The sequence below is a fragment of the Lactuca sativa genome, chromosome 4, assembly GCF_002870075.4.
Source record: "Lactuca sativa cultivar Salinas chromosome 4, Lsat_Salinas_v11, whole genome shotgun sequence".
In the NCBI taxonomy this organism is placed as follows: Eukaryota; Viridiplantae; Streptophyta; class Magnoliopsida; order Asterales; family Asteraceae; genus Lactuca; species Lactuca sativa.
The window spans coordinates 293421916-293449488 of NC_056626.2; the positions used below are offsets into that span (position 1 = coordinate 293421916).

The 27573-nt window shown below is 31.9% G+C and overlaps 3 protein-coding genes across 4 annotated transcripts; 2 read left to right on the forward strand and 1 right to left on the reverse strand.

Annotated features, from left to right (window-relative positions):
- Positions 1-1288: 1288 nt before the first annotated feature.
- Positions 1289-4752, forward strand: LOC111901050 (flowering locus K homology domain). 2 transcript variants are annotated; one of them, XM_023896918.3, is made up of 7 exons: positions 1289-1521; positions 2310-2591; positions 2700-2949; positions 3046-3194; positions 3837-4043; positions 4125-4319; positions 4386-4752. In XM_023896918.3, exons 1-7 carry the CDS (start codon positions 1324-1326, stop codon positions 4581-4583), a joined length of 1479 nt encoding a protein of 492 aa, XP_023752686.1. In that variant the 5' UTR covers positions 1289-1323; the 3' UTR covers positions 4584-4752. The 2 variants fall into 2 exon arrangements, with proteins under 2 accessions (XP_023752686.1, XP_023752687.1); XM_023896919.3 differs by having other exon boundaries at positions 1381-1521; positions 2307-2591.
- Positions 4753-16849: 12097 nt separating this feature from the next.
- On the reverse strand, positions 16850-20841 carry LOC111901049 (protein RBL). Its single transcript, XM_023896916.3, has 5 exons — positions 20376-20841; positions 20192-20290; positions 18391-19478; positions 18039-18288; positions 16850-17189 (listed from the first exon to the last, which is right to left on the reverse strand). Exons 1-5 carry the CDS (start codon positions 20392-20394, stop codon positions 16957-16959), a joined length of 1689 nt encoding a protein of 562 aa, XP_023752684.1. The 5' UTR covers positions 20395-20841; the 3' UTR covers positions 16850-16956.
- A 3102-nt stretch (positions 20842-23943) lies between these two features.
- On the forward strand, positions 23944-24818 carry LOC128133651 (leucine-rich repeat extensin-like protein 5). The gene is made up of 2 exons (XM_052771159.1): positions 23944-24006; positions 24210-24818. The coding sequence occupies exons 1-2, from the start codon at positions 23944-23946 to the stop codon at positions 24816-24818; spliced, it is 672 nt and encodes a 223-aa protein (XP_052627119.1).
- The last annotated feature ends 2755 nt before the right edge of the window (positions 24819-27573 follow it).

Here is a 27573-nt window from a genome sequence, read left to right on the forward strand (position 1 = left end):
CTAGGGATTGTATGTGTTTGTAGTCTTTGTGACTCCTATTGTATGTGTTGTATGTATGTGTGCCTGTTTGCTATATGTGTGTGGGATAAAATAGACCCGGTACAACCTTGTGTTGACATATGAGTTGAAATAGACTCGGGGTGAAATAGACCCGGTACAACCTTGGACTAACATATTAGTTGAAATATACTCATGAGTAAAATAGACTCGGGGGTGAAGTAGACCCGGTATAGCCTTGAGCTGACGTATATGAATGATATGCGATATTTTGGGGAACTCACTAAGCTTTATACTTACAGTTTATGTTTAAAATATTTTTGGGTACTTCTGGTTCGAAAGGGAATGGTCTGATATGACTGCACCATATCCACCTATGTTTCCACATTTTGTGATTTTAGGGTTATACTCTGATAACTATTTTACTATGATATACTTTCAAATGTTTAAAATGGATTAATGATGTTTATGGTTGAATTAAAAATGAAAATTTTACGTTATAATTTTTGGGACGTTACAACACTGCTGCTGTGCATAGAGTCACTCCACAATTTCGTATCTACGATACTTGAGCTCGCTGGAATAATCCATGAAGCTACGATTATTGTTGCATCAATGATCCTGCAAACATCCGATCCTAAATAAAATCATCCTTGTCACTCTATTGAATAGAGAGAAATCAGGTTATTAAATATGTAAGCAAAACTTTTGATTTCAAAATTTGAATCGATCAAAAGAAAACTTTTGATTTCAAAATTTTGATTGGCTCAAACATCAACATGACATATTGTTTATTATTAGATGTTGTGAACTCATAACTTACATTATCTATCATTTTAAAATACATGTGTATATTAAATACAACAAGCATCGATAATACAAAAAAGATAGTCATTGACTAAGTAGCTAACACGTCTCACCCTTCAAAGAGAAGTTATAGTTTCAATTCTTGCCTTCGTATTTTCCTTTTCTTTCTAAGTTATTACTTTTTAAAATACATATTTTTGATTTTTGGTCGATTGCTACAATGAAAATTTTTCTAAAAAATAATGACAAATGGGGAACAAAAAAATGTTGGGGCTCATAATTAAATGTTGGAACTAATTACAAATAATAAAAAAATACAAAACCGATACGTTATCATGATCGATTAGTAACCGGCTAACAGCCAAAATATAAATCGTTTTTAAAAAAATATAATGATAAATGAAAAAACAAAAAATAAAGTTGAGCTAAAACAAAATTGGGTTCTAAGCATAATAAACCTTCCATATTTTTTTGATCGTATCAACCTCGAGAATCCAACCAATAACAACACGTGGGTATATGCCACAAGCAAGAACAGAGTATGTTCTTCTGGCCCTAACACATTGGGTTTTACGCAGCTCTTGTTTCCAATTTCCAATTTCTAACCCCACCAGACTCCGCCCTACACCGCCGGCCAACCAAGTCCAAGGGCACGCCACTGAATCTCAGCCTTTTGAACTCCATCAGCAAATTCATCACCGTCATCCTTTTCCATCGGTACTTCCGTACCCTACGCTTTTTTATTCTCCACGAATTATACATCTCCTACAATGCTTAGCATTCATACTTCTCTTTTGATGCAACTAGCTGGTGTTATCTTGAATTACTGTTGATTATCCCTTGTTATTTCAAGGTTCCACTTACTAAATTTGTGTCACGATGTTATACCGCTTCAGTCCCAAAATAGCAAGGTTTTGAGTATCAAATGGAGTTAGATTTAACTTCAAAATTGACGAGATAAATTCTATTTACGTACAAGAATTTGTTAATTACACTCAACAACGTGTTGGATATAAGACAATTTTCTTCAATTACAATTTACGCAGTACTCTTCTAACCTTTCTACAGCTGGTTATGACAGCAGTTTACTAACAAGAGCTATTCCTGCAAGTTAACATAGCACAATACTACATTTCAGAGACCAGTTAGGGTTATTATAGAATCAATCAATTACAGGATACAAGATACACTTCAATTTGTGTGATCAAAAGGACTAACTTTTAACATCTAGATTTCTACATGTTCGTCCATGTTGGGATAAAATCTGTCAACTACCATTGAAGTTTGTAATAAATAGTACAAACAGAGTTACGTTTGTATTAGATTTATCACAAGTCTTTTTCTATTTCAAGTTGATAGACAATGGGTTCAAGGGTTAACCTAAAAACTGGAAATTGTATCATCATCTTCTTTGAAATGGGATAACAAATTTTATTATCATCTCTTTTCCACCATATTCAATGCATGCTTATCAGTTTAGCATCTGTTCTTGGTAATTGCAGTAGATTGGTATGGCAGAAGTTGACAAGAGTACTTCTGCTAATGGGATACAAGAAAATCCACATCTTGAAGAAACACAAGAACATGTAGATGCTCAAGTCACTAAAGGTGGTGAAAATAGATGGCCTGGATGGCCTGGAGAGAGTGTTTTTAGAATATTGGTTCCTGCACAAAAAGTGGGAAGTATTATTGGACGAAAAGGCGAATTCATCAAGAAAATGTGTGAGGAGACAGGGGCCCGCATCAAGATTCTTGATGCTCCACCAGGAAAAACAACAGAAAGAGCTGTAAGTTTCTTTTCCATAAGACCATAACTATTTCTTGTAGAAATGTTAGGTGTTCGTTCATGTTCATGATGTGTATGTAATCTATTGATTGATTGTGTTATATAAAAGGTGATGATATCTGGAAAGGAAGAACCTGATGCTTCTCTTCCCCCTGCTGTAGATGGTCTTCTTAGGGTTCATAAACGCACAGTGGATGGTTTAGATTCTGAATCTTTTCCTGTTCCTGTTCCACCAGGGTTCATAAAGGTCTCCACAAGGCTGCTTGTGCCAGCTGTACAAGCAGGAAGCTTGATTGGAAAACAAGGAGCAACAGTAAAATCTATCCAAGAAGCATCCTCTTGTATTGTTAGAGTTCTTGGTACTACTTCTCGGCTTTTTCCATTTTTTTGATGTTTTACATTTTGGTTAAATGTGTATTTTGATGTTATGTCAACTTTGGAAACTGTTATTGCAGAAGATTTACCAAGTTTTGCTCTTCAAGATGATAGAATTGTTGAGGTAGTTGGGAAACCTGGTGGGATACACAAGGCAGTTGAATTAATCGCTTCTCATTTGAGAAAATTCTTGGTTGACCGAAGTGTTATTTCGTTATTTGAAGTGCAAGTAAGTCTTTTATATTTATCTTGATTGCAGAAAACTAAGTTCCCTAAGGCCATATTTGTTACATATAACAGAACAGGTTATACTGTGTTTGACATGCAATGTACCAGGACTGTGACATATGTCAACGGGACAAAAATTGCAACTTTTTGTCCCAACCAAAAAGGTGGGACAGGGACTCACTCTCGATCTCTTGTCTGTGTAAAAGACGTAAATACCCTTCTCATTCTCATCATGGAAAATATCTTACAAAGCTTGTCCTGTATAGTGTCAGAAACGCAGCCGTAGGCTGCGTTTGTTACTCAGGACCTGGACAACCTTTCTAAGGCTATTTTCCATGATGAGGATGATAAGGGCATTTACGTCTTTTGCACAGACAAGAGATGGAGAGCGAGTCCCGGTCCCACTTTGTTACACCTTTTTGGGTGGGACAAAAAGTTGCAATTTTTGTCCCGTTGACATCTGTCATAGTCCTGGACTCCTGGTACACTGCATGTCAAACGCAGTATAACCTGTTCTGTTCACACAGCTAACAAGCCTAAGGTGGAATCAAGGAATAATTTAGGAGTAGATTAGATTTTCCGTTAAAAAAAAAAAAACAGGCCTAAGTTTTATTGGATAATTATAGTTACACTAATTCATCAGATGCAAGCGCCAAAGCCTCAAATGGAACAACAAATACCCCCTCCTGAATCCTGGGGTCCACCACCACATTTTATGGCACCTCCAAGGCAAATTGATACTTACTATTCACCACCAGAGATTCAGCCTCACCAAGGAATATCAGCCTACGGAAGAGAAGCTCATGTAGCCATGCAAGCAACAACAACAGCTCCCTCTGTTATCACACAGGTTACTTTACGATTGGATAAATAGCAATGTGGTTTTTGAAAGCAGTTGACCAGGTCAAACGTGGTGACATGGCAATGACAGGTGACACAGCAAATGCAGATTCCGTTATCATATGCGGATGCTGTGATTGGTACAGCTGGATCAAATATAAGTTATATACGTCGTGCCAGCAGTGCAACTATTAGTGTACAGGAAACAAAGGGAGTTCCTGGGGAGATGACTGTGGAGGTTAATGGAACTGCTTCACAAGTCCAAACAGCTCAGCAATTAATTCAGGTTATAAATTTTTACTTTCTTGATGATTTCGGTGAAATATAACTTATTAAAATTCATATATTCCAGAATTTTATGGCTGATGCCGCCGCCACCACCGCCGCACCACCACCACAACCCCCGCCACAAATCCAAACAAGCACATCGGAACAAGGATACAATCCTTATGCCGCCCATGCTACAATGTATGCATCACCACCAACCACCAGTTATGGAGGACAAACAGGAGGCTATGGTTCAATCTATGGTGCTAATTATGGTTATTAAGGTTAATGGTTTAAATTTTTTTAATCTTTTAGATTTTGTATACGTTTATATATAAAATAAGTGTTAACTTTATCTATGATTAAAAAATAATTAACAAGGTCCCATTGACACATTTGGTTGTAGTATTTCATTTTTTATAAATTATAAAAGATGATATATTGAATTTGTCTATGGTGTTGTTTCTCTCAGAGTTAATGTACTTAATGTATATAAGATACTTAATGAGTTAAGCTATATATAGTTGTTTCTTTTTTATTTAATATTAATAAAATGTTTTGGTTGGTTAAGTTAGGAAAGGGGTGTCCTTAGTATTAAATGGTGATTCCATATTTTTAGCTAATCTACTTTAATGAATATTTGGATTCAATTCTATTATTCGAACTTATTTTAAAACTATGTGTAATTTAACTTGGTAATTATGTTAATGTTATCTTTTTTAAAAATCTAAAAATTTTAAGTTTTTTTAAATGTGATAATGTACAATTTTAATGTATAAAGGATTAAAGGTTATTAAATAAATGGTAATTTCTTATTTGTCAATTTTCAACAGGAGAGTAATCGAGTAATTTATTTAGATTCAGTGTAATTGTATTTGGTCCAAAAAAGCAAACATTTATATTAACACCATTTTATCCATACATGTCATGATATGTGTTTAAATATTTTTCTCTCTAGACCAAATAAACCATATGAATAAAACTAAATGACCATTCCTTACATTCCCACAAACAATTTCTATAATATTAACCAATTTTAACATGTGAGGAGTTGATAGGAAAAAGGAAGAGCAAATAGGTAAATAGTTAGTGTCTTAATACATTAATCCATATTTTTTTGACTTAACCCATTAAGTCATTTTGTCTGGACTAAGTAAAAATAAACAGCTATGTATTGTTGTCTAGATTAAGTTCATAACCCATTAAACTTAATAATTCCAAAAGAAAAAACCCTTTTTGAGTGTTTTTTATGGTTAAGTGTAAGCAAAAGTGACATGCTTTGGCTATGATTGGATAGAATTTGCCTAGTAAAAATCTACACAATTATAACAATTCAGTCGCAAATTTGAATGGCTATGATTGGATAGAATTTGCCTAGTATAATGTCATAAAAAGAAAAATTATTAGAGCACTAACTCTCTAATAAGAATATAAAGTAATAACTCCACTGCTGCAATAAAAATAAAGAAAATAGGATGCTGTTATACATAAATAAATGAAGTTTTGATATTGCTATAATTTGGTAGAATTTATTATTATTATTATTATTATTATTATGTAATATTTATTTTAATTTTCAAATGACGATTCCAAGTTACAACGTATTTTTCCTGTACCACTCATGTAACGTCTTTAAAAAGAAAATGTGACATTATGTTTCTGTTTGGAATTCCGTTCATACCATATGGTTAATATGCTTTATTTTGCGAACAAAAATACATCAAACTTAAATTTAATGTAAACTACTTCTATAGTGAAGTTCTACACCGATTTTGGTTTTTCAAAAAACATTATTTATTCTCCAACATAGACTACCTTTACATGGTTTTATCATATTTCAAAAATGCAACTAAAAACAGGGGATATTCACGAAAATACCCAGTTTTCAAACTCTATTTAACAATTTGACAACCTTTTTAGACAAATGACAAAAATGACCATCAATTACAAAACGTGGTCTATTTCTAAATAGCTTTTATGACGTGCTATTTTGAAACTCGCTTTTATTGACTAGTGCGAAATGTTGCACATTAGCTTTCTTAAAACTTTTCCGTCGCACTCTTTATAATGCCAGTTGCAAACTAAATTGTTGTGATGAATATTTTTAGTGTTTATTGTGCTTTCTTATCGTAATTAATTTTTCAACTGCTCTCAAATTACTCTTATTTATTTTTCAACTCCTTACGTTGACAGAATATTGGTCTATGTCTAAGCTTCAAACCTAGTACATCATCATTTTTTGGAATTTCAAGATCTGTTCAGAAACTCGAAGCATTTTTTTTTTCAATTTTGAAAGTCCAGTTTTATAGATCTGTATGTTGGAGCAGCTTGAGGGAGGTGCTTTGGCAATTGAAACGAAGTTTACAAGTTTTGTAAATGCCACAATCAAAGTTTTTTTGGAAATGGAACTTCTCTAACGAGGGTTTCGGGGCCAATTTTCGCGCACCGACTAACCCTCTGCTGCAAACATTAAGCTTTGCTTCATGCCCTGGAGTCACTGCAGATAAACCTCCATGACCACAAGGGCTGAGTGGTGCCAGGATTTGAATATGGGTCAATAGATTATCCACAATCAAAGTTTATAAAGATAAACAAAATACTTTGATTCATATAACAATAAAACTACAAAGTAATTCAAGAATACATTTTTTTTTTCTAATTAACAGATACAAAATGAGAGGGAGGGAGACCTAGGATTTAAGATTGCCAAACATTTTAAGCTAATGGGATAGTTGTTTCGAAAATCCATTTTTAGTTTGCCAAACATTTTTTTTTGACTTATTAACTTTTTAAAAAGGGATATATACAGTAAAGTCCCAATATTTTCATCGATTTGACTAAACTTTATTTTTTTGACAGTAAAGTCCAAATTACCGGCAGTTTTTGACACTTTTACCCCTTTTTTTCCCGGTTAGCCGGTAATTAGGATTTTTTTTGTCAAAAAAATAAAGTTTAGGATTTTCTTGTCAAATCGTCAATTAGGACTTTATTGTAAAAAAAAATAAAGTTTAAGACTTTTTTGTCAAATCGTTGAAAATATTGGGATTTTAGTGTATATATAATTTTTTTGGTTAGAAATTTAATGGTATGATACTCTTTAAACATACGAGCTATTGAAACCTTCTCTAATCAGCTAGATCCTATTGAAATCGTTTACATTTGCTTCTTGTTAATTTGTTTTTTTAATCTCAACAAACTGACATTGAAAAAAATTGAGATAATCAAGAAAGAAAGAAAGAACCAGGGTTATGTTGGCTTTTTGAAGTCTCAAAAATAGAGAAATTAGAAACCTAAAAAAACGAAATTGTTCTAGCTTTATACAAACACAAACAACACATGCCTAGTCAAAAGGGTGTGAATGTGGAGAAGGGAAAGAAGGGCAATTTCGTTTTTTTCGGTTTCTTATTTCTCCATTTTTGAGACTGTAAAAAGCCAACACAACCCTGGTTCTTTCTTTCTTTCTTAATTATCTCAATTTTTTTCAATGTCGGTTTGTTGAGATTAAAAAAACGATTTAACAAGAAGCAAACGTAAATGATTTCAATAGGATCTAGCTGATTAGAAAATGTTTCAATAACTCTTACGTTTAAAGAGTATCATACCATTAAATTTCTAACAAAAAAATTATATATACACTAAAGTCCCAATATTTTCAACGATTTGACAAAAAAGTCCTAAACCTTATTTTTTTGACAGTAAAGTCCTAATTGACGATTTGACAAGAAAGTCCTAAATTTTATTTTGTTGACAAAAAAGTCCTAATTACCGGCTAACCGGGAAAAAAGGGTAAAAGTGTCAAAAACTGTCGGTAATTTGGACTTTACTGTCAAAAAAATAAAGTTTAGGATTTTCTTGTCAAATCGATGAAAATATTGGGACTTTACTGTATATATCCCTTTTAAAAATCCAATAAGTAAATAAGTTGTTTTGCAAAACAATCTCAAACACCCCTTAAAAATTCAGATTTAACAACTGATGCTACTCAATTGTTCTTTTGTAGTGGACTTGTATATGATATGATTGATTGTTCTTCGTTAATCTAGTAATCAATATTTTTCTATGGGAATTAATTCACTTAATTCTCTAAAAATGAACTTAATATAGGAATCAGTTCACTTGATTCTATGAGAATGTGACACAAACAAAGAAGAGGCACAAAATTTTTAGAATCAATTCACTTGATTCTTGCATAATGAAGAAACACTTAATTGGGAAGAAAAGAAGAATAAATGACCATGGGATGAACAAGATGAACATGGGAGGAACGAAACATGTGAGAAAAAGAATTATGGGAAATTACTTAGGTTGCAAGTATCTTATTGAAACAAAGCTTGAAAACTTACAAAACTTGAGATAGAAAACATAAGACATCTAACCTATTTATACTAAATGGATTGAAATCCTACTCCAATACAAAAACTCATCGAGAAAGTTTCTTATTTTACCGATAAACATAAATTCCAAAATTCTATATTCTCCAACATATTCCCCCTAATTCAAAAATGGTCAATATATTCGCTCCTAGCATCTTTCTCATATCTTCAAACTTTTCTTTTCCATTTATTTACTCAACCTTTCTTTCCTTCCAATAAGAACTTCGTACCCAAAGTTCAATCCTTGGATCAACAAGTGACATTTCTTTCATGGCCCTTAGGAACATATTAGTTCCTGGACTACAAACTCGGACCTTTTCTATGAATTCCAACCTTTAATTCTAAGCGACTATGTATAATACGACCCATTTAAAAAATGAAAAATGCGACAAAAAAATAACATAAATACTTTAGTAACAAGGATTTATGTTTACACTTTTCCATGAATTCCAACATGTTTAATGGACAAAAAGGGGATCAAAAGCCGAGAAAATGGACCAGCAGGTTTCTAATTGTGGGCTACCATTACTGTGTAAGAGACCACAGAATCTCTAATCCTATCCCTCATAATAAGGATATTTTGTGAGCCCCGACCAAACACAATTCTTTGTTGGGACATCCTAGAACTTACGATCAATGAGTCTATAAGAATGGACCCATTGGACCCAACGAGAATCCTATAACTTAAACCATAAATACACTTTCCTCTTTGTATACATATGACCAATAAAATCGTATGAAGTGTTAAAAAAGACCGTTATAACTATAAATTAAAGATTTTATCTGTTTTTAACAATGTCTCCAATGACCAATAAGCTTGTGAGTGTAACCAACTTTTGTAGTTATACATATTTAGCAATGTTCTAAAAAGCTTGTCATGGCTCTGTCATGACGCGTCATGATGGCTCCAAAGCTTCTACTTATCGCCAAACTTTGACAAAATGATGTCTTAAGTCACGTATGTATATAAAAATGAATAATAGTGGAATATATATATATATATATATATATATATATATATATATATATATATATATATATATATATATATATATATAATTATTAATTATATACAAAATTATCGTCTTAAATCACGCTTTACAAATGAAGTGGCTCGCTACGACTTAATAAAGTTTCAGGTTTGACATTGTCGAAAAATCACGTTTTACGTTATTTAGAACCTTGATATTTAGTCACTTTCATTTTTTTGTACATAATTGACCAATAAATTTTTATAAAGTGTTCGAAAAATATTACTCTCACCAATGGACTATTTCAAATCTACTCTAATAAATAAAGTTTTTTTTTTGCCACATGTCACATTCTCTTTCAATTTGTTAAATGTCATTTTGTGATTATTTTGAATTAATTTCTTTTCTACCTGTCATTTTATGAGTTTTTCTATTTTAATAAATTCAACATAATACTTTAATAAGAATGTGACGTATGACAAAAAAAATACCTTCATTTATTAACGTAAATTACAATAAATGTAGTAATAAATGAATATCAATTTCATTAATGAACTTACATTCTTATTTTAAAATTCTTAAATTAAAGTTCATTAGTTTATTTTGTTTATTTATTCAAATTTAAAAGAAAATTCAATTTTAATAATTCATTATTTTTCTTATTTTCTTATAAATCCAAAGTTATTAAATATTTAGACATTTATATTTAATTTTTTTAATTAACCCATATAATATTAATACATGGATCTTACACCTAATGGCGACCTAGTGTCATTAATATACCAATTTACATATTTTATTACACTAGTTTATAACGCGTGACACCACGGCTACAAAATTAATTAAACTTTATTAGTTAGAACACAAAATTATTAATCAATTATAATCGTTAATTTAAATAAATATGTGAAATTATATCACCTTATAATTTGTATTAATTTTATTTTAATTTTTATTGCATTGTTATTAATTTATTGTAATTAAAGTGAAAATTTTAAAATTTGAAATAGAGAATTAATATGTTGACAAGTGGCATGCATTAATTAAGAGATTTAATAGGGTGACACATGGCAAAAAAAGAATAAAATGTGTATTAATTAGGATGCCTAATATGATGACACATGGCAAAAAAAGAATAAAATGTGTATTAATTAGGATGCCTAATATGATGACACATGTCAAAAATATATTAAAACTATTCTTTTACTAGGTGTGAGACCCATGTATTACATGAGTTTATTTTAAAAAAATTAAATATAAAATTTTAACAATTTGAAAAGTTTGAATTTAAAAGAAAAATGAGAAATCTTTTGAATTATTAAAATTAATGAAACTTTAATTTATTAGATACATTACATATATATATATATATATATATATATATATATATATATATATATATATATATATATATATATATATATATATATATCTTACATATTAAATGTGGAATTTTAATTTAATAAAATGACAAGTGGAAAATAAAAAATTTAAAAATGTTAGAAAATGTCATGTGTCCAAATGAAGGAGAAGATGACATGTGGCAAAAAAAACATTCATTTATTATAGTAGATTAGAACAGAGACTAAGTGTGAGCCCCATGTATTACATGGGTGTATTTAAAACAATTAAATATGTATAAACATTTGAGAAATTTGAATTTATAAGAAAAATAAAAACATATTGAATTACTAAAATTAAAGTGTTTTTCTCTTTTAAATTTAAACAAATCATTTAGATAAAATAATCAAAGCAAATTAATGAGATTTTATTTTAAAATTTTGAAATTATAAGGAAAGTCAATTAATGAAATTAATATGCATTTATTATTAAATTTAAATATCATATGGAATTTAATAAAATAGGAAAACCACAAAATTACATATGGAATAAAAATTAATTCAAAATAACCACAAAATGACATGTAACAAAATGAATAAGAGTGTGACAAGTGGCAAAATTAAAGAAGATTAGGAGGTAACAACCATGAAAGTCTGCCCTACAGTTGGTCCTTGTGGCATGATATATCCAAGTTTATTTTTTATAGTTTTGATTCGAAGTTTTGTTTTTTTGTGATTTTGATCGAAGTTTTAGTTCTTGTTATACATTCGGTCTAGACATTTTTTTCAATTTTGCCACGAACTTTTACATTTTTAACAACTTATTTTATCACCTTTTACAATTTTTTTTACAAATTTATAAACGAAGAAAAAATTTAATGGGGCAAAAGTTGTCAAAAGAAAACATAATTTTTATATAAGAAATGAAATAATAAATGTTGTAAAAGTTGTAAAAATGTAATTTTGTAAAAACGAAAAAAAAAAGTTATATAAAAGTATAAAAGAAACCTCTAAATATATGTAACAAATTAAAATGTTTGATTAAAGAATTTTTGGAAAAAAAAGGTAGAATCATGTGTAGCATATCATAGGACCAATTTGGAACAACTTTTATTGTTAGTAATTTTTTGATAAATAAAATATGGTATTTTTTAAACAATTTATGTAAGTTTGTTGGTAAAATATATAAAAATAAAAAAAAGGCACTAAATATATATAATTTTAAAAGTTGGCTACCCTCACAAGTTTATTGATTGCCGAAAAATAGAAAAACCTTTAATTTTGGGTCACAACGAAATTTTTAAGAAAAGTCATGTAATTTTATTAGTCAAATATATATATAAAAAATACCAAGCATCAACAATAGGAACTTATTCATGTTCTTTTTCAAAAAGTTTTTTCAAACCAAAAACCTCATAAAAATTAAAAAGGCTATAATAAATGTTTTTTTTCAAGTTGTTTGTGAGTTTCATTTTTGTTTTACCAACTATAACTAAACAATATATGCAAACATCTCATAAAAAAAATAAAATTGAAAAATCTTACCTATTATGGAAGATACAATGATTTTTTTTTGAGCATCCGCAATAAGAACTTATTAGTTTTCAAGAAGTTTTTCAAACAAAAAAACTCTTTAAAATTGAAAAGGCAATAAAAGAGGGTTTATTTATTTATTATTATTTGTATTCGTAAAGTTTTTTTCAAGTTGATTGTGAGTTTCATTTTTGTTTTACCAATTGTAACAAACAAATACTTTCAAACATCTCATTAAAAAGGAAATTGAAAAATCTCACCTGCTATAGTAGATGCAATGAAGTTTTCTTTGAGTGTCCACAATAGGAGTTTACTCATATTTTTTTCTAAGAGTTTTTTCAAACCAATTTTTTTTTTTGAAAATTGAAAAGGCTATAATAGTGTTTTTTTTTTTTAATTAAATAAATTTTTTTGAAGTTGTTACTGAGTTTTATTTTTGTTTTACAAATTATAACGAAACAACATATACAAACATCTCATATAAAAGAAAGAAAAATCTCACATATTATGGAAGATACAATGATTATTTTCTTTGAGCATCCGTAATAGGAGCTTATTACTACCTATTTTTTTCCAGAGATTTTTCAAACCAAAAAACTCTTGAAAATTGAAAAGACTATAAAGATAGGGTATTTTTTATTAAAAATAAAGTTTTTTCAAGTTGTTTATGAGTTTTATTTTTGTTTTACCAATTGTTTTTTCAAGTTGTTTATGAGTTTTATTTTTGTTTTACCAATTGTAACTAAACAACATATACAAACATCTCAATAAATAAATAAATAAATAAAAACTGAAAAATCTAACCAATTATGAGTGTATTCATATTTTTTTCTACAAAAGTTTTCTTTTGAAAATTAAAAAGGCTATAAGATAGTTTTTTTTAATAATGTTTTTTCAAGTTGTTTGTGAGTTTTATTTTTGTTTTACGAATTTGTACCCAACAACATATACAAACATCTCATAAAAAGGAAAATTAAAAAATCAAACCAATTATGGGAGATACAATGATTTTTTTTAAGTGTCCACAATACGAGCTTATTCGTTTTTTTTTTTCTACGAGTTTTTTCAAAGGGATAATGACTTGAAATGGTAACAAACTTTTGACTTTATTCACATTTAGTCACTAAACTTTTATTTTCATTATCTATTTGCCACTGAACTATTGAAACTATTCACATTTTACCCTTACGATCGGTTGTTATCGGTCATAAGGGTAAAATGTAAACAGTTTCAATAGTTTAGTGATTAAATATGAACAAAAACGAAAATTCGTTTCCTTCTAAAAAAGTTCAATGATTAGATGTAAACAAACTTCCTTTTTTATTATGTTTTAGCAAATTATTTATTTTTGTTAAATTCTAGCAATATTTGTTGATGAAGAAATCTATGAAATAAAAAAAAACAAAACCCCGAAAATATATTTAAAAAAAAAAAAACAAAAAATCGAAACCGAAATAAAAAACCAATGGTTTAGTATTTTCTAAAATAAAAAATCAAAATTTCCAATCTGATTTTGGTTTTACAAAAAAATGAACCATTCTTACTGATGTGAATTATGACCATTGGTTTGATTGCGGAATTAAAGAACACACAAAGAATATGGTGATTTAGGTGTTTAAGAGATGCATTCGATTATGAAAGGTGTTTATAAAAAAAGATCTAAATCGAAATCTACATAATTAACACACTAACACTCTCAATGTTACATCTCTCAAGCACACCACTTCATGTGGTATGAACCCACCTTATATAGAGGTGTTTACATATCTCTCTCTCTCTCTATATATATATATATATATATATATATATATATATATATATATATATATATATATATATATATATATATATTATCTCTAATGTCACAAGGCTACTTTTACCACATGCAAGTGGGTCTACAAAAGTCAAACCATTTACAAAGTCATACATGGATAATTTTGTACCCAACATTATCCCCCTCAATTTTAGGAATGGATGACCTGCTTCAAATCTTCCAAATTCGAGCAACTTCACGAACCGAGCCTCAAACGTGACATATGTAGAGATGAACATCAAATCTTCAATTATTCCATGACTTTTCAATCCGGGTTCTAGAATGTGAGACCATACAAACCGAGCATCAAAAGGTAATTAGGAGCTTCTCATTCTCCAAATAATTTCCCAAAATTTGAGCATATATGCACACTCCAAAAATCTTCAATAAGTCAAAACCCATCATGAACCGAAATCACTTCCGAATCTTCAGTTGAATCATTTCATAAACTTCAAATACTTGAGGTCACTTCGGTCTTCAAGACCACATAATATGAAAAATTCAACTGTCGAATTTCCATATCTAAATCTCTCCCCCATTTTTATAATCGAAAAATGATTATAAAACCAAAAAGGGAATGAGAAAACGCTCAATTCGGAATTTTTCTATCCAAAACTTTCCCTTAACACATGGCATAAACATTTTGCTTCAATCCGGAAAATCCAAAAAATATTCAATTTTTAGCTTCGTTTAGGGACCGCCTTTGACAAAATTTTGAATTGACAATTTCTACCCAAATTTATGTCAAAGGCGGTTTGTGAACGAAGTTAAAAATTAAAGATTTTTTGGATTTTCCAGATTGAAGCAAAATGTTTATGACATGTGTTAAGGGGAGAGTTTTGGATAGAAAAATTTTGAATTGAGCGCTTTCTCATTCCTCTTTGAGTTTTATAATCATTTTTCGATTATAAAAAGGGAGAAAGATTTAGATATGAAAATTCGAAAGTTGAATTTTTATAAAACCAAAATCAGATTGGAAATTTTGATTTTTTATTTTGGAAAATACCAAACCATTGGTTTTTTATTTCAATTTCGGTTTTTTGTTTTTTTTAAATATATTTTTCACGGTTTTGTATTTTTTATTTCATAGATTTTTCATCAACAAATGTTGCTACAATTTAACAAAAATAAATAATTTGCTAAAACATAATACAATAAGAAGTTGTTCACATTTAGTCATTGAACTTTTTTAGAGGGAAACAAACATTCGATTTTATTCATATTTAGTCACTAAACTTTTTTTCATTATCTATTTGTCATTGAACTATTGAAACTGTTCATATTTTACCCTTATGACCGATAACAACCGGTCATAAGGGTAAAATGTGAATAGTTTCAATAGTTCAGTGACAAATAGATAAAGAAAAAAAGTTTAATGACTAAATATGAACAAAATCGAAAGTTCGTTACCCTTTCAAGTCATTATCCCTTTTTCAAACCAAAAAACTCTTTGAAAATCGAAAATACTATAAGAAATATTTTTTTAATAAAGTTTTTTAAAAATGTTTGTGAGTTTATTTTTGTTTTACCAATTATAACTAAACAACATACCAAAAAATATCATAAAAAAAGTTTTTTTTTTTTTTTTTTTTTTTTTTTGAAAAACCTCACTTATTACGAGAGATACAATGAATTTTTTCTCTGAGCATCCACAAGAGCGGCTTATTCATATTTTTTTTCTAGGAGTTTTTTCAAACCAAAAACTCTCTGGAATTTGAAAAAGCTATATGATAAGTTTTCTTTTAAATAAAGTTTTTTTCAAATTGTTAGTGAGTTAGGTTATATTTTCCATCCCATCACTTTTTAAAATATTATTTTCATCTTCTATACCTTTAACTAACTTTTTGTTTTTTAGACTTTGGTGTTTAAAATATGATTTTCATTCATTTGCTTTGTAAAATACATTTTCTGCCGATCTATTTTTTTTAAATGTTAGTACAAATATATGCCAATACGTAAACTGCAACTACAAATCTTCAACTTTATATAATTTGTCAAGACTCTCTTTTGTAAAATGATTTTTTTTTCAACTCTTTATTTTTTAAAATCACATTTACACTTTTATTTTCTAGACTTTCACTTTCATCCCCTCCACCTTCAACTTTACTTTTATTCTTATGTTTTAGTTTTTTAATTTTACTTTTATTCTTATGTTTTAGTTTTTTAGACTTTAGTGTATGTTTTAGTTTTTTAGACTTTAGTGTTTATCCCGTAAAATATATAATTTGTTTTTTACTTGTCTACTGTGTAAACTGCATTTTCCACACCCTCTATTTTTTTAAAAAAAAATACTTTTACCCCCCTAAACTTATAACTTTGTAAAATGTCACTAGTTTAATCAATTCTTACTCCTAATGTGCAACAAAAAAACATAAAAACCAGCGGAGGCTCAATTGCTAGTTGTTACTAAACGCCATATACAAACATCCCATAAAAAAGGAAATTGAAAAATGTCACCCGTTATGTTATGGAAGATACAATGCATTTTCTTTTTGAGCTTTTTTTATGAAAAAACAGCATTAAAAAATAAAAAGCTTTCGTGTGGTTGATACCACTACATAAAACCAAGTCCAATCTTTAAACTACAATAAGTTGTTGATTATTAGCTTAGTACATTCCCTTCTAACTAATCATCAATCCCAAACTCATCCCCAAAGTTATTCATATCCTGTTCTTGTTCAATTCCAATTCCATTTCCAATTCTACTTTTTGTTTTTGATGATTTACCCAAACCACCTTTCGCTTTCGGCAACGGTTTCCTAACTTTCTGTGCTTGCAATTCCAGCACCTTCTCAGACGGCTTTCGCCTTCTCTTCAAATATGTCATTCCCCCATCTTCACCACCGGAATTCTCCATTCCTGCATCAAAGGAATCCCAAAGCCATGCTAAGATAATGCCAACTCATTTAAGTCCTAACCTTTTTACATATTTGACTTTTGCATTAAATACAAGAAATAGCAACATACTTACACTTCTTCATTTATTACAGCATCCTACTTCATTGTTTTTTGGGTTAATCTATATTTTGTGTTTTTTTTCCGGATTAAACCTCGATTTTATTTTTTTCTTGACAAAGCCCTTGCATTTTTTCATTTTTTTTATCCGACCCTTTAGTCATTTTTTTTTCCAAAAAACTTGTTATATGAGAGGGCTTTTTTCGGAAAAAACTAAAAAATTTGAGGGCTTTTTTTGAAAAAAAAGAAAAAAATACGAGATATTTTTCAAGGAAAAACTAAAGTAAAGGTTTAATCCGGAAAAAAAAAAACACAAAATATAAGGTCTTTTAGGTTTTTTTTTTTTCAAAAATCTAACGACATATGTCAAACTCATTCAAACACAAAACAATTTTCACTGCTATTACGAATTGGGTTGATTTTCAGTATACTTTTATACTTCATCCATCCTATATTTATTGTCCACTTTTGACTTTTAAAGCCTTTATTCTTCAATTTTGACCTTAAATATTTTTACCTACGTTATATATTACTTGAAGAAACTTATAACAATGAGAAGACATTTAAAACACAATCAATCCATATAATTTTGCATCGAATATCATAAATATCAAAAAAGCAAAAACATTTAAGGTCAAAGTTAAAGAACAAAGACTTCAAAAATCAAAAATTTACAATAAAATTGAAAGTAAAATACCGGAATGGAAATAAGTGAAAGTGTGTAGCTATTTCTTGCATTGAAATTGAAATTACCTTCGATTTGACTGGAATCATGATTCATTGCCCCGGTTTCCTCTGATAGAGGGGAATCAGAATTCTTGCTATCACCAAGTTTGGAATTACTTGCTGTGTGTTTCTCCTGCTGCTCGGAAACATCCGGAAACGGATCCGCGGGTAAGAACCGGAGTTCCTCTTGAGAGAGATCGGAATCACTAAATGCAGAGTCTTTCTCCACAGTTGTAATGTCAACTTCATCATCTTCATTCATTTCCAAATCTTTCACCTATCAATTGTCAATTGTCAATTGTCATACTTGATATATTTATATCAAACTCATATGCTGTTTCATATGATAAAAGTACACACAACAAGTAATCCATTTTACCTTTTCGGTTTCAGGCATCAAATCAAACTCATCTTCTCTTTCCACATACTCTTCATTCTCCTCAAGTTCTTTAAAATCCGGAGCAAATGCACTCCAATTTTCTGTATAATCTTTAGCCCAAATATAAACCAAACCCGTTAAAGAAACGGATACAACCATTGGATGAACCGGATGCCATGCCAAATCCATCAAAGCTTCTTTTGGACCTTCTAGAATCTTCACCAAATGCCCAGCTCTATCCCATATATAAATCTTATGCTCCCCTTTACTAGCGGACCCACCCACCACCCACTCCCCATCACCACTAAAACACGGTGCTTTCCAATGCACTCGCGTGATCGAATCTTGAAACTCACGGAAAAGCAACAAACTTTTTGCCCCTGCGCTTTTTACCATTTCGCCCTCGTCAAGAATGTTATCAAAGATCATCTCATTGAGGGATTTGAGTGAATCTTTTAAGGGTAAAAGGTTTTCATATACACGAATTGTCCGGTCACTTGAGTTTATGAGAAGGTGGCGGCCATCCCGACTGAACACTATGTTTTTTATCACCGCCCCGCCGGAAACCGCCACCACCCCGCGAACCTGATTCTTGTTATGATCGATTATAAGAATTTCTCCGATTGAATTCCCGACATAAACTAAATCCCCGTGTTTGTTGAAACAGGCGGCGGTTGGCGTGTAATGCGCGGACCCGTCGGAGAATTTGTTTCGTGGTGGAGCTCCGGTGGTGGTGCCGCCGGAGAATGAAATTGGAAGTGTTGTGGTGGTTTCGGTTTGGAGATTGACGATCATGGGAGCGGAGGAGAACGGGCAAACGAGGCAGAGAGTGGATTCCGGTGAACCGCCGCCGGGGTGTAGGCGGGCTTGTAGTGGTGTTTGTTGAAGGGTAGTTCGGTAAATTTTGTCTCCTTTCATGACATCCCAGAGATTTAAGGATTTATCGGCGGCGGATATGAGGATGTGGCGACCGGATTTTGACCAGCAGACACTCGTGATGGCTGCAACACAGTCTTTATCGCGGAGTTCTTTTGCGATTCCTCGGGTTTCAAAGTCCCAAATTACACAGCTTCCATCGGAACATCCGGCTGGAAGAAGGGTATTATGGGTATTTCATGAAATTAGTAAAAGAGTTGAATCAATGCAAGAAATGGGGATGTAATTTGATTGAATTGTAGTGTAAAGAATCTGTCCAATTATAGCAAGAAATAGCAGCAGAGTTTGATTTATTTGTTTATTATAGTATCTTACTTTCATTTATTTGTATTAGAGCATTGTGTTGTTTAGATACATGATGTGTAAAAATATTCAAGAATATGAGGGCACAATAAGTGGAAAGAAAAATTTTAATGAGGAAAATATGTAAAAGGTTGAGGTTAAATGAGGAAAGCCTTTGTTTCTCTGACTTTTTCTATTAAGTCGTTCTCATTGTAATAAGTCAACAAGAAAATGTTCAGCAGTAAATCAGTAACCACTTTCTTAACACAAGAGTTTTGTAACCTTAATGACAAATTTGAAAAAAGAAATGTTCAGCAGAAGTATAAATTGACAAAACTTGACCAAATTTCATGCTAAAAAGCCTAATAGCCAAATGTAATCACCATTAATCATGACTTATACTGAATTTGGTCGACAAAACCATGGCAGGACTTACATAGAACTCAGGGTATGTAGGGTTTGCAAAGTAGAGAGTTATTTAGGCGTTTAACTATCAATTAGCAATTTAGCACTTAACATATTTGTTTAAACACACGAAGTGTAAGATAATGGAGTATCAAAGACAAGGAGTGTGGATAATTACCAGCAAGAAGAGTTCCCCTGCGATTGAAAGCGATACATTTCATGATACCATGTTCCAAATACTCTTCTATCACTTCTGGGAAATCCCCCTGCAACGGATCTTTGCCCCAACAAAAACAATAAACCGATCAATCAAAAAACCCACAAACTCCTTATGCTAGAAAAGAAGGGATTAATGATAATACCTATAATTGTGGCATTCATGGCGTTCGTTGATAACTAGCTAGAAACTGTTAATTTGAAAGGGGGTTTCAGCTTGCATTGAAGGTGTAAATGCACAAGGGGAAGCAAGAAGCTTTAAGCGAAGATGAAAGGCGTGAAGAATAAAGAATTGGACCTTGGAGGGCAAGTGGTAGATTAACGGAAGAACCCTAATGCAGTGCGTGCAGAGAGTTTGGTCGATATTAGTAAGATATATGCCACAAGGGCATTAGCGGCTAGAAAGAAGTGTTTTGGGGTTGGCTTCGGACTGTGAACATCGCCGGAAGAACGGAGTAGAGAAGATAATCGAATTTGATCGATGGAGGTTGAATTGAATACCGCTGTTTTGAGCGCAGGTTCTCTCAGCTTCGTTTTGGGCTAGAAACGTGAATTGTGATTTCGATTTGAACCTTTTTAGCATTTATAAAATTCTCTCAGCCTCTTGAAAATTTAAGAGAATTTGTTCTTTATAAAAAAACAATTCTTTGTCTGGGAAAATACCAGGCTTAGACATTATTTGGGTTGCACTCTAAAATATAATATAGACACAAAAAATTGAATTTCCGGGTATAGATAGGATTCTGAGGAGGTAGCTTTGTGGAATCCACTGTAGCTCCGCAGAATGACAAAATCGTAAATAAATGAGGAAAAAAAAACTTAAGATCCATTCCGCGGGGCTACAATGGATTCCGCGGAAGTAGCTCCGAGGAATAGATCTTCAGAAAAAAAAAAAAAAAAAAAAAAATTCTCCTCCAATGATTCTTTTATGTAAAGATCTCCATTCTCCAATTAAAAGACTATTTTTTTTTTTCATCTCACATTCATTCCAAACATTGTCAATAAAAATTCATACATAATAATCTTTTTTTGAAAATAATTAGTTGGGAAATGAATATAAATCCCGAAGAATCGATTTGAAAAAAAAAAACTGAAGATTCATTCCTCGGAGCTCCGCGGAATGGATCTTGTGTGTTTTTTTTTAAAATTCCTCATTTATTTACGATTTTGCTATTACACGGAGCTAGAGTGGATTCCGCGGAGCTACCTCCGCAGAATCCATGTCTATGCTAGGAAATTCAATTTTTTGTGTCTATATTTTGGAATTCAACCCCAAACAATGTCTATACCTGATATTTTCCCTTCTTATTACCACTTATTGTTGTGTCGCGCAGTATACGTGTAACATTTGGTCATTCGCAGTTGTTTGTTTTTCAAAAGACTTCTGACTTAAAAACCAGCGTGCGTGTGTTGTGTGGCGAAGCATTGGACCCTTTGCTTCAAACTTCTTCACACCTTACTTTCATTTATTGCAGCAGTCTGCATAGGTTAAAAAAACAAACATATTTTTTATTACATGTTGCAGCCGTTTGGTCCTCCTCTTTTGCTACAGATGGTTGCGGAGGTGGTCTGCAGACTTCAAACATTTTTGCTTCGAAAAAACAAACAACACATTAATGTTTGTATATTTATTAATCTTATAAATATGAAGGGGGAAATTTTATAAATGTAAAATGGGAAATAAAGTAAACTAATCATTTTAAATAAGTTTATTTTTTCTTAAGAAAATAACATTTTTTTTTTTAATTTTAGAAAATTGATTATTCTCTTCAATGTTTCATTTCGGATGTATTCTTTAAGTTTCACAGTCCATTTATTTTTTAAAGAAATTATTTTTATTTATTTTTAAAATATCTACTTCGAAATGTTTAACATCACCGTTTTTAATCAAATGTTTGATTTTAAGCTCAATATTGTGTGAGTATATATATATATATATATATATATATATATATATATATATATATATATATATATATATATATATAGGGTAAAGTGAATATACCTAACAACCTTATATAAGCTTAGGTACCTAACGACATTATACTACATTGTTTTCAATTATATTTCCATTGCAATCATCTAAGGTTCTTAAACTTCAACCCTTAACTTGATTTACTTCCAAAATTTTCAGACATTCACTATTATATTCCTCCTACACCATTTGATTTGTAACGGTAGTATATGAAGCCCACCACGGGGTCTCCGATAGAAAGACGTAATTTGAAGGAAGATAACGGTGAAAGTCCAAAGATTTTGAAAGCAATCAAGTTATAAGGTTGAATTTTAAGAACTTTGGGTGATTACAATGCAAATATGATACAAAATTACATAGTATGATGTGGTTAGGTACCTAAGCTTATATAAGGTTGTTAGGTATATTCACTTTTCCCATATATATATATATATATATATATATATATATATATATATATATATATATATATATATATATATATATATATAGAGAGAGAGAGAGAGAGAGAGAGAGAGAGAGAAAGAAAGAGAGAAAGAAAGTGAGGACATTTCTTATTTCGAAGACATAAAGAACAAATTTGGAGAGTACAATTTTTTTAAATAAAAATCATAAAATCAACTATAATAAATGAATATTCATTTTGCCACATATAAATCTCTTATGAGTTTTGACACTTATCATTTTATGATACTTTTGAATTAAATAATATTCACATGTCAATTTCTTGGTTTTTTCAATTTTTAAAATTAAAAAGTCACATAATACTTATATATTTATATATGTAAGTATTAAAGGGCTAATGTCATAAAAACCCTCAAATTATTAAGAAATGTTCGGTTGTATCCTAAGTCCATTTTTATGTCCACAAAAACCGCACATTTAGGCAAAAAGTATCATAATTGCCATCTTTTCCTATTTACCTTTCTATGACATTAGAGGATATTTGGTTATAGGATCAAAGTGTGTTTGGTTTGCTAATTCTTTTCCTTCCATCGTCGGTAAACCAAGGAAGAAAGGGAGGGTTGCCATCTCCGTTACAGTTATATTTAGCAGCCCTTCCACCTTCTTCTTTCTTCATTAATTGCCAACCAAACAGCCCTCAATTTGTTGCTTCCCCTTTTCTTCGTTCCGACAACGGCCAACCACGAAGAACGAGCCATGAAAGGATCGCCAGAAATGCCTACTTACACCTTGCTCTGCCACTATCTCCAGCCTGTTATTGCAACCACCGGCTGCCGACTTCAACCCTTCCTCCCTTTGGTTTGTCAAGCACCAACAAAACCTCCCTTGTTTTCGTTTCCGTTCTCCTTCTTTTTTTAGTCAAATCAAGCATCAATGGTGATCTCCATTGGACGACTGCTGCCGTTACGTCCTTTTCGGTTCGATTGCTACCGGAGACGAGGATGAGGAGACCATGGGGAGCCCACCGGAGATCGACTCCTTTCCCCCCCTCACGATTTGATTGACCACCATTCGTTCGTCTTCTCCGATCCACCCGATCACTGCTTCCTTTTCCCCTCGATTGGGGGTCGCTGACGATGAGAGAAGGACCACGAAGGGTCGCCGGAAGTAGCAGACAATGCCCAGCTTCTTTTTGACATCCCCTAATGCCAAACATGCCCTAACATGTGTCGATCTATAACCAAACGTCCCCTAATTCCATATAAGGGTAAAATCGGAAAAGAGGGAAATTGTGACAATTTTTGCCCAAATATGCGATTTTTTTGGACATAAAAATGGACTTAGGATATAACCGAATATTTCTTGAAAATTTGAGGGTTTTTATGGCATTAGCCCAAGTATTAAATGTAATAAATATGATACTAATTGTAATTAATACGTTTTTTCATTCCTTATTTCAAAATTTTATTTAAAAAAAAATTTAATGTTTATATTTATATATTTATCTTTTTAATTAACTTGTGTAATACACAGGGTTTACACCTACTAATATTAATATAAAAAATAAATAAACAAAACCAATTAAAAAATCCACCACCAGTCACCACCACCCGCCACCATTACTCCCCACCCACCACTCGACACCACCAATAATCACCAACCACCACCACCACCTCCCACCCACCCACCACTCATCATCAACACCTCGCTCAACAACCCATCACCACCACCACTACTCACCGCTCACCAAAACCACCACCACCGTCACCCACCAAAACCACCACCCGCTACCATCCAACACCACCGCCCACAAAAATCACCACCTAACACAATCACCACCACCCGCCTCCACCACTACCTACCACTATCCACCACCACCAACACACATCACCACCACTTGTCGCCGCCACCCCCACCCACCACCCACCAAAACCACAATCCCATTACTACCACCATCACTGTCACCCACATCCACCACCCACCACCACTACCCATCATCACCACATGCTTCCTCTACCCATCACAACCACCATCCACCAAAACCACCACCAACCACCATCACCTCGCACCACCCACCACCACTACCCATCATCACCACCTGACGAGTCATAAACATAAACTCAACCCAACCCATATAATATATGGGTTAACGGGTTGGCGAGTCACGTGTTGGTGGGTTGGATACCTCAACCCAACCCAACCCATATAACCCGTTTAAGTATATGGGTTTACAGGTTCACAAGTTATTGGGTCAAACCCAACCCATATAACTCGTCTAATAAATAACCAACACATTTTAAAAGTTGAGGTTTTTTCAACATAAATTCATAAAGTCAATAACATCCAAATAAAAATGAAAAATGAAAACATTCATAGAAAGTGAATGTGTTCTTCGTTCGTGACTTGTGAAATAACGACATGTATTTTTTCTTTTTCTGATTAACGAACCACAGATGCAGATTAGTCACATACGAATACGGAATGAATACAATGATATGAAATATTACGAATACAGATGGAAATCAAATTTAATTATATATATATATATATATATATATATATATATATATATATGCGGGTTGGCGGGTTGACCCGCAAACCCAAACAGATAACCCAACCCAACCCATGAAATAAACGGGTTGGTGGGTTGGCAGGTTACGGGTTAGGTCGAGAGTTGCCACCCCTAACCACCATCACCATCAAACATCACTACATGTCATTAACACCCACCCCTAAACAACACCACCACTCATAACACATAACCACCATAACCATCACCCACTAACCACCACAACCACTACCATAACCACAACTACCACCACCACCCACCATCTATCACCACCCACCAACCGCCCCCATCACCCTTTACTACCACCACTACCTACCATCATTCACCAACCATCACCCCTACCACCCCACTACCTATCACCCATGACCCCCATGACCACCACCTACTATCACCACCACCAACCACCCTTATCCCCACCATCCACTCCCATCTCCACCACCATCGCTACACACTACTACAATCACCATCGTATGTGATTAAATTTATATAATCACATAAATCTAATGTGATTATATGTATTTAATCACATAAATTACATGTGATTACATACGTATAATCACATATGATTTATATAGACAAGATGCGTTTTCATGTTTACATGTCCTTGATTCAATAGTTACTCTCGTGTATATAATCACATATGATTATATGTATCTAACCACAAATGATTTATATATACAAGATTCTTTTTTCTGTATAAACTATTAGATACATATAATCACATGTGATTAGATGTACTTAATCACATACGATTAAAGTTGACAAAGAATAATTATTGAATCGATAAAGAGATACTGAATCTTTTCCACATAAATCATATGTGATTGGATACATATAGTCACATGTGATTATATGTATTTAATCACATATGATTTATGTGGACAATATTTTTTTTCGAGTCACTGATTCAATAGTTGTTCTTGTGTATATAATCAAATGTGATTATATACATCTAATCACATATGGTTTACATGGACTATATTTGTTTTTTTCAAATAAAATCATATGTGATTAAATGTAGTTAAGCACACATGATTAAAGTGGACGAAGAGAAATTATTAAAGCGAGAACGGAAAAAAGAATATTGTCCACATAAATCATATGTACTTGGATATATATATATATATATATATATATATATATATATATATATATATATATATATAATCACATGTGTTTATATGTATTTAATCAAATATGATTTGTATGGAATATATTTATTTTCGTGTTTTAAATTCAATAATTGGTCTCATGTATTTAATCGCATATGATTATGTAACACACGTATCCACAGGTATGAGTTTTCAAGGTTAAAATGGTATTTTATAACATTTATATGTCCTAACGAAAGGCATGTGATAGCTACCTACACTGAGCGTAGGAAGAAGAATGCATATGAGGACTTAATGACCTATGCAAGGCCTATGATAACCTACTCAGGGCGTAGGAACGAAGAGTCTAAAACCCTAATTCTTGGGGTTGTGAGCCTATTTAAAGGCTCTAACTCCTTGAGGTCCTCTTCATGCCAAGTCTCCACCCTCCTATCAACTCCATTCAAAACCCTAACTGATTTGTGAGAAATTTGAGGTCTTAGAGTGTTCTTGTGTACACATCCTTGAAGGAGAAGACCATTAAAAAGTATCTAGGAGCCCCAAGTCTCGTAGATCCATATCCTTAACCTTGTTTTCCATCCACAAAAGGTATAAAGTTACCATCTTGACATTCATTCATGCTAGATCTAGTTAGTTATGGATTTTTATGTTTTTTGTCCCATAACGTTGGTTCTAGTGAGTATAGTCTACTCCATACCATTTGAAGACCATTTCATATTGTTCTTAAAGTTGTTGAAGCATAAAAATGAGAGCATAATCACTCCTATCTACCTTATGCATGAGATCTTGAGCACTAGTGCACTTCATAGACTTAGGGCACATTATTTCTCATTAATGGCATATAAATGGATGAAGTCAAAGACTTTCTCCATTAAGACGTTCCTTTGGTTCATATTTGGAAGTTTGAGGAGCTAACTTTCTGTATTTTGAGCTTAATGGAACTTTTGGAAATCAGGCTGCTACATAGGGTGTAATTCCTCCTACACTGGGTGTAGCTTGGTTTTGGCCTATAACCATCAAATGCTCTACTCCATGTGTAAAGTAGCTTGTACGTGGGGTAAAGGAGGGTTGACTGTTGAGTTTGACCGTTGTTTACTTTTGGTCAAGTTAGAGTTCTAGAGTATAGACTAAAAGGGGTATTTCTTTATTATTGTTAGGTGACTTGTACCTGTCTAGCGTGTGTGTGAGTTGTTGTGTCTAGCTGTGATCCGCAAGGTGAGTATTTTCAGTATATTACATGTGTAGTAGGGTATGCATGCTAACCAACTGGCTCTTACTTGTTG

Excerpts from the sequence above, each read along its gene's own strand:
- LOC128133651 (XM_052771159.1), top strand. The coding sequence starts at position 23,944 with ATGGACTTAGGATATAACCGAATATTTCTTGAAAATTTGAGGGTTTTT. Across the intron at positions 24,007-24,209 it reads TTTTTATGGCATTAGCCCAA|TCACCACCACCCGCCACCAT; the intron begins GTATTAAATGTA and ends ATCCACCACCAG.
- LOC111901049 (XM_023896916.3), bottom strand. Across the intron at positions 18,289-18,390 it reads TGATGCCTGAAACCGAAAAG|GTGAAAGATTTGGAAATGAA; the intron begins GTAAAATGGATT and ends GACAATTGATAG. Across the intron at positions 17,190-18,038 it reads TGATTCCAGTCAAATCGAAG|GAATGGAGAATTCCGGTGGT; the intron begins GTAATTTCAATT and ends CCTTTGATGCAG.
- LOC111901050 (XM_023896918.3), top strand. The coding sequence starts at position 1,324 with ATGCCACAAGCAAGAACAGAGTATGTTCTTCTGGCCCTAACACATTGG. Across the intron at positions 2,950-3,045 it reads TTGTATTGTTAGAGTTCTTG|AAGATTTACCAAGTTTTGCT; the intron begins GTACTACTTCTC and ends CTGTTATTGCAG. Across the intron at positions 3,195-3,836 it reads TTTCGTTATTTGAAGTGCAA|ATGCAAGCGCCAAAGCCTCA; the intron begins GTAAGTCTTTTA and ends CTAATTCATCAG.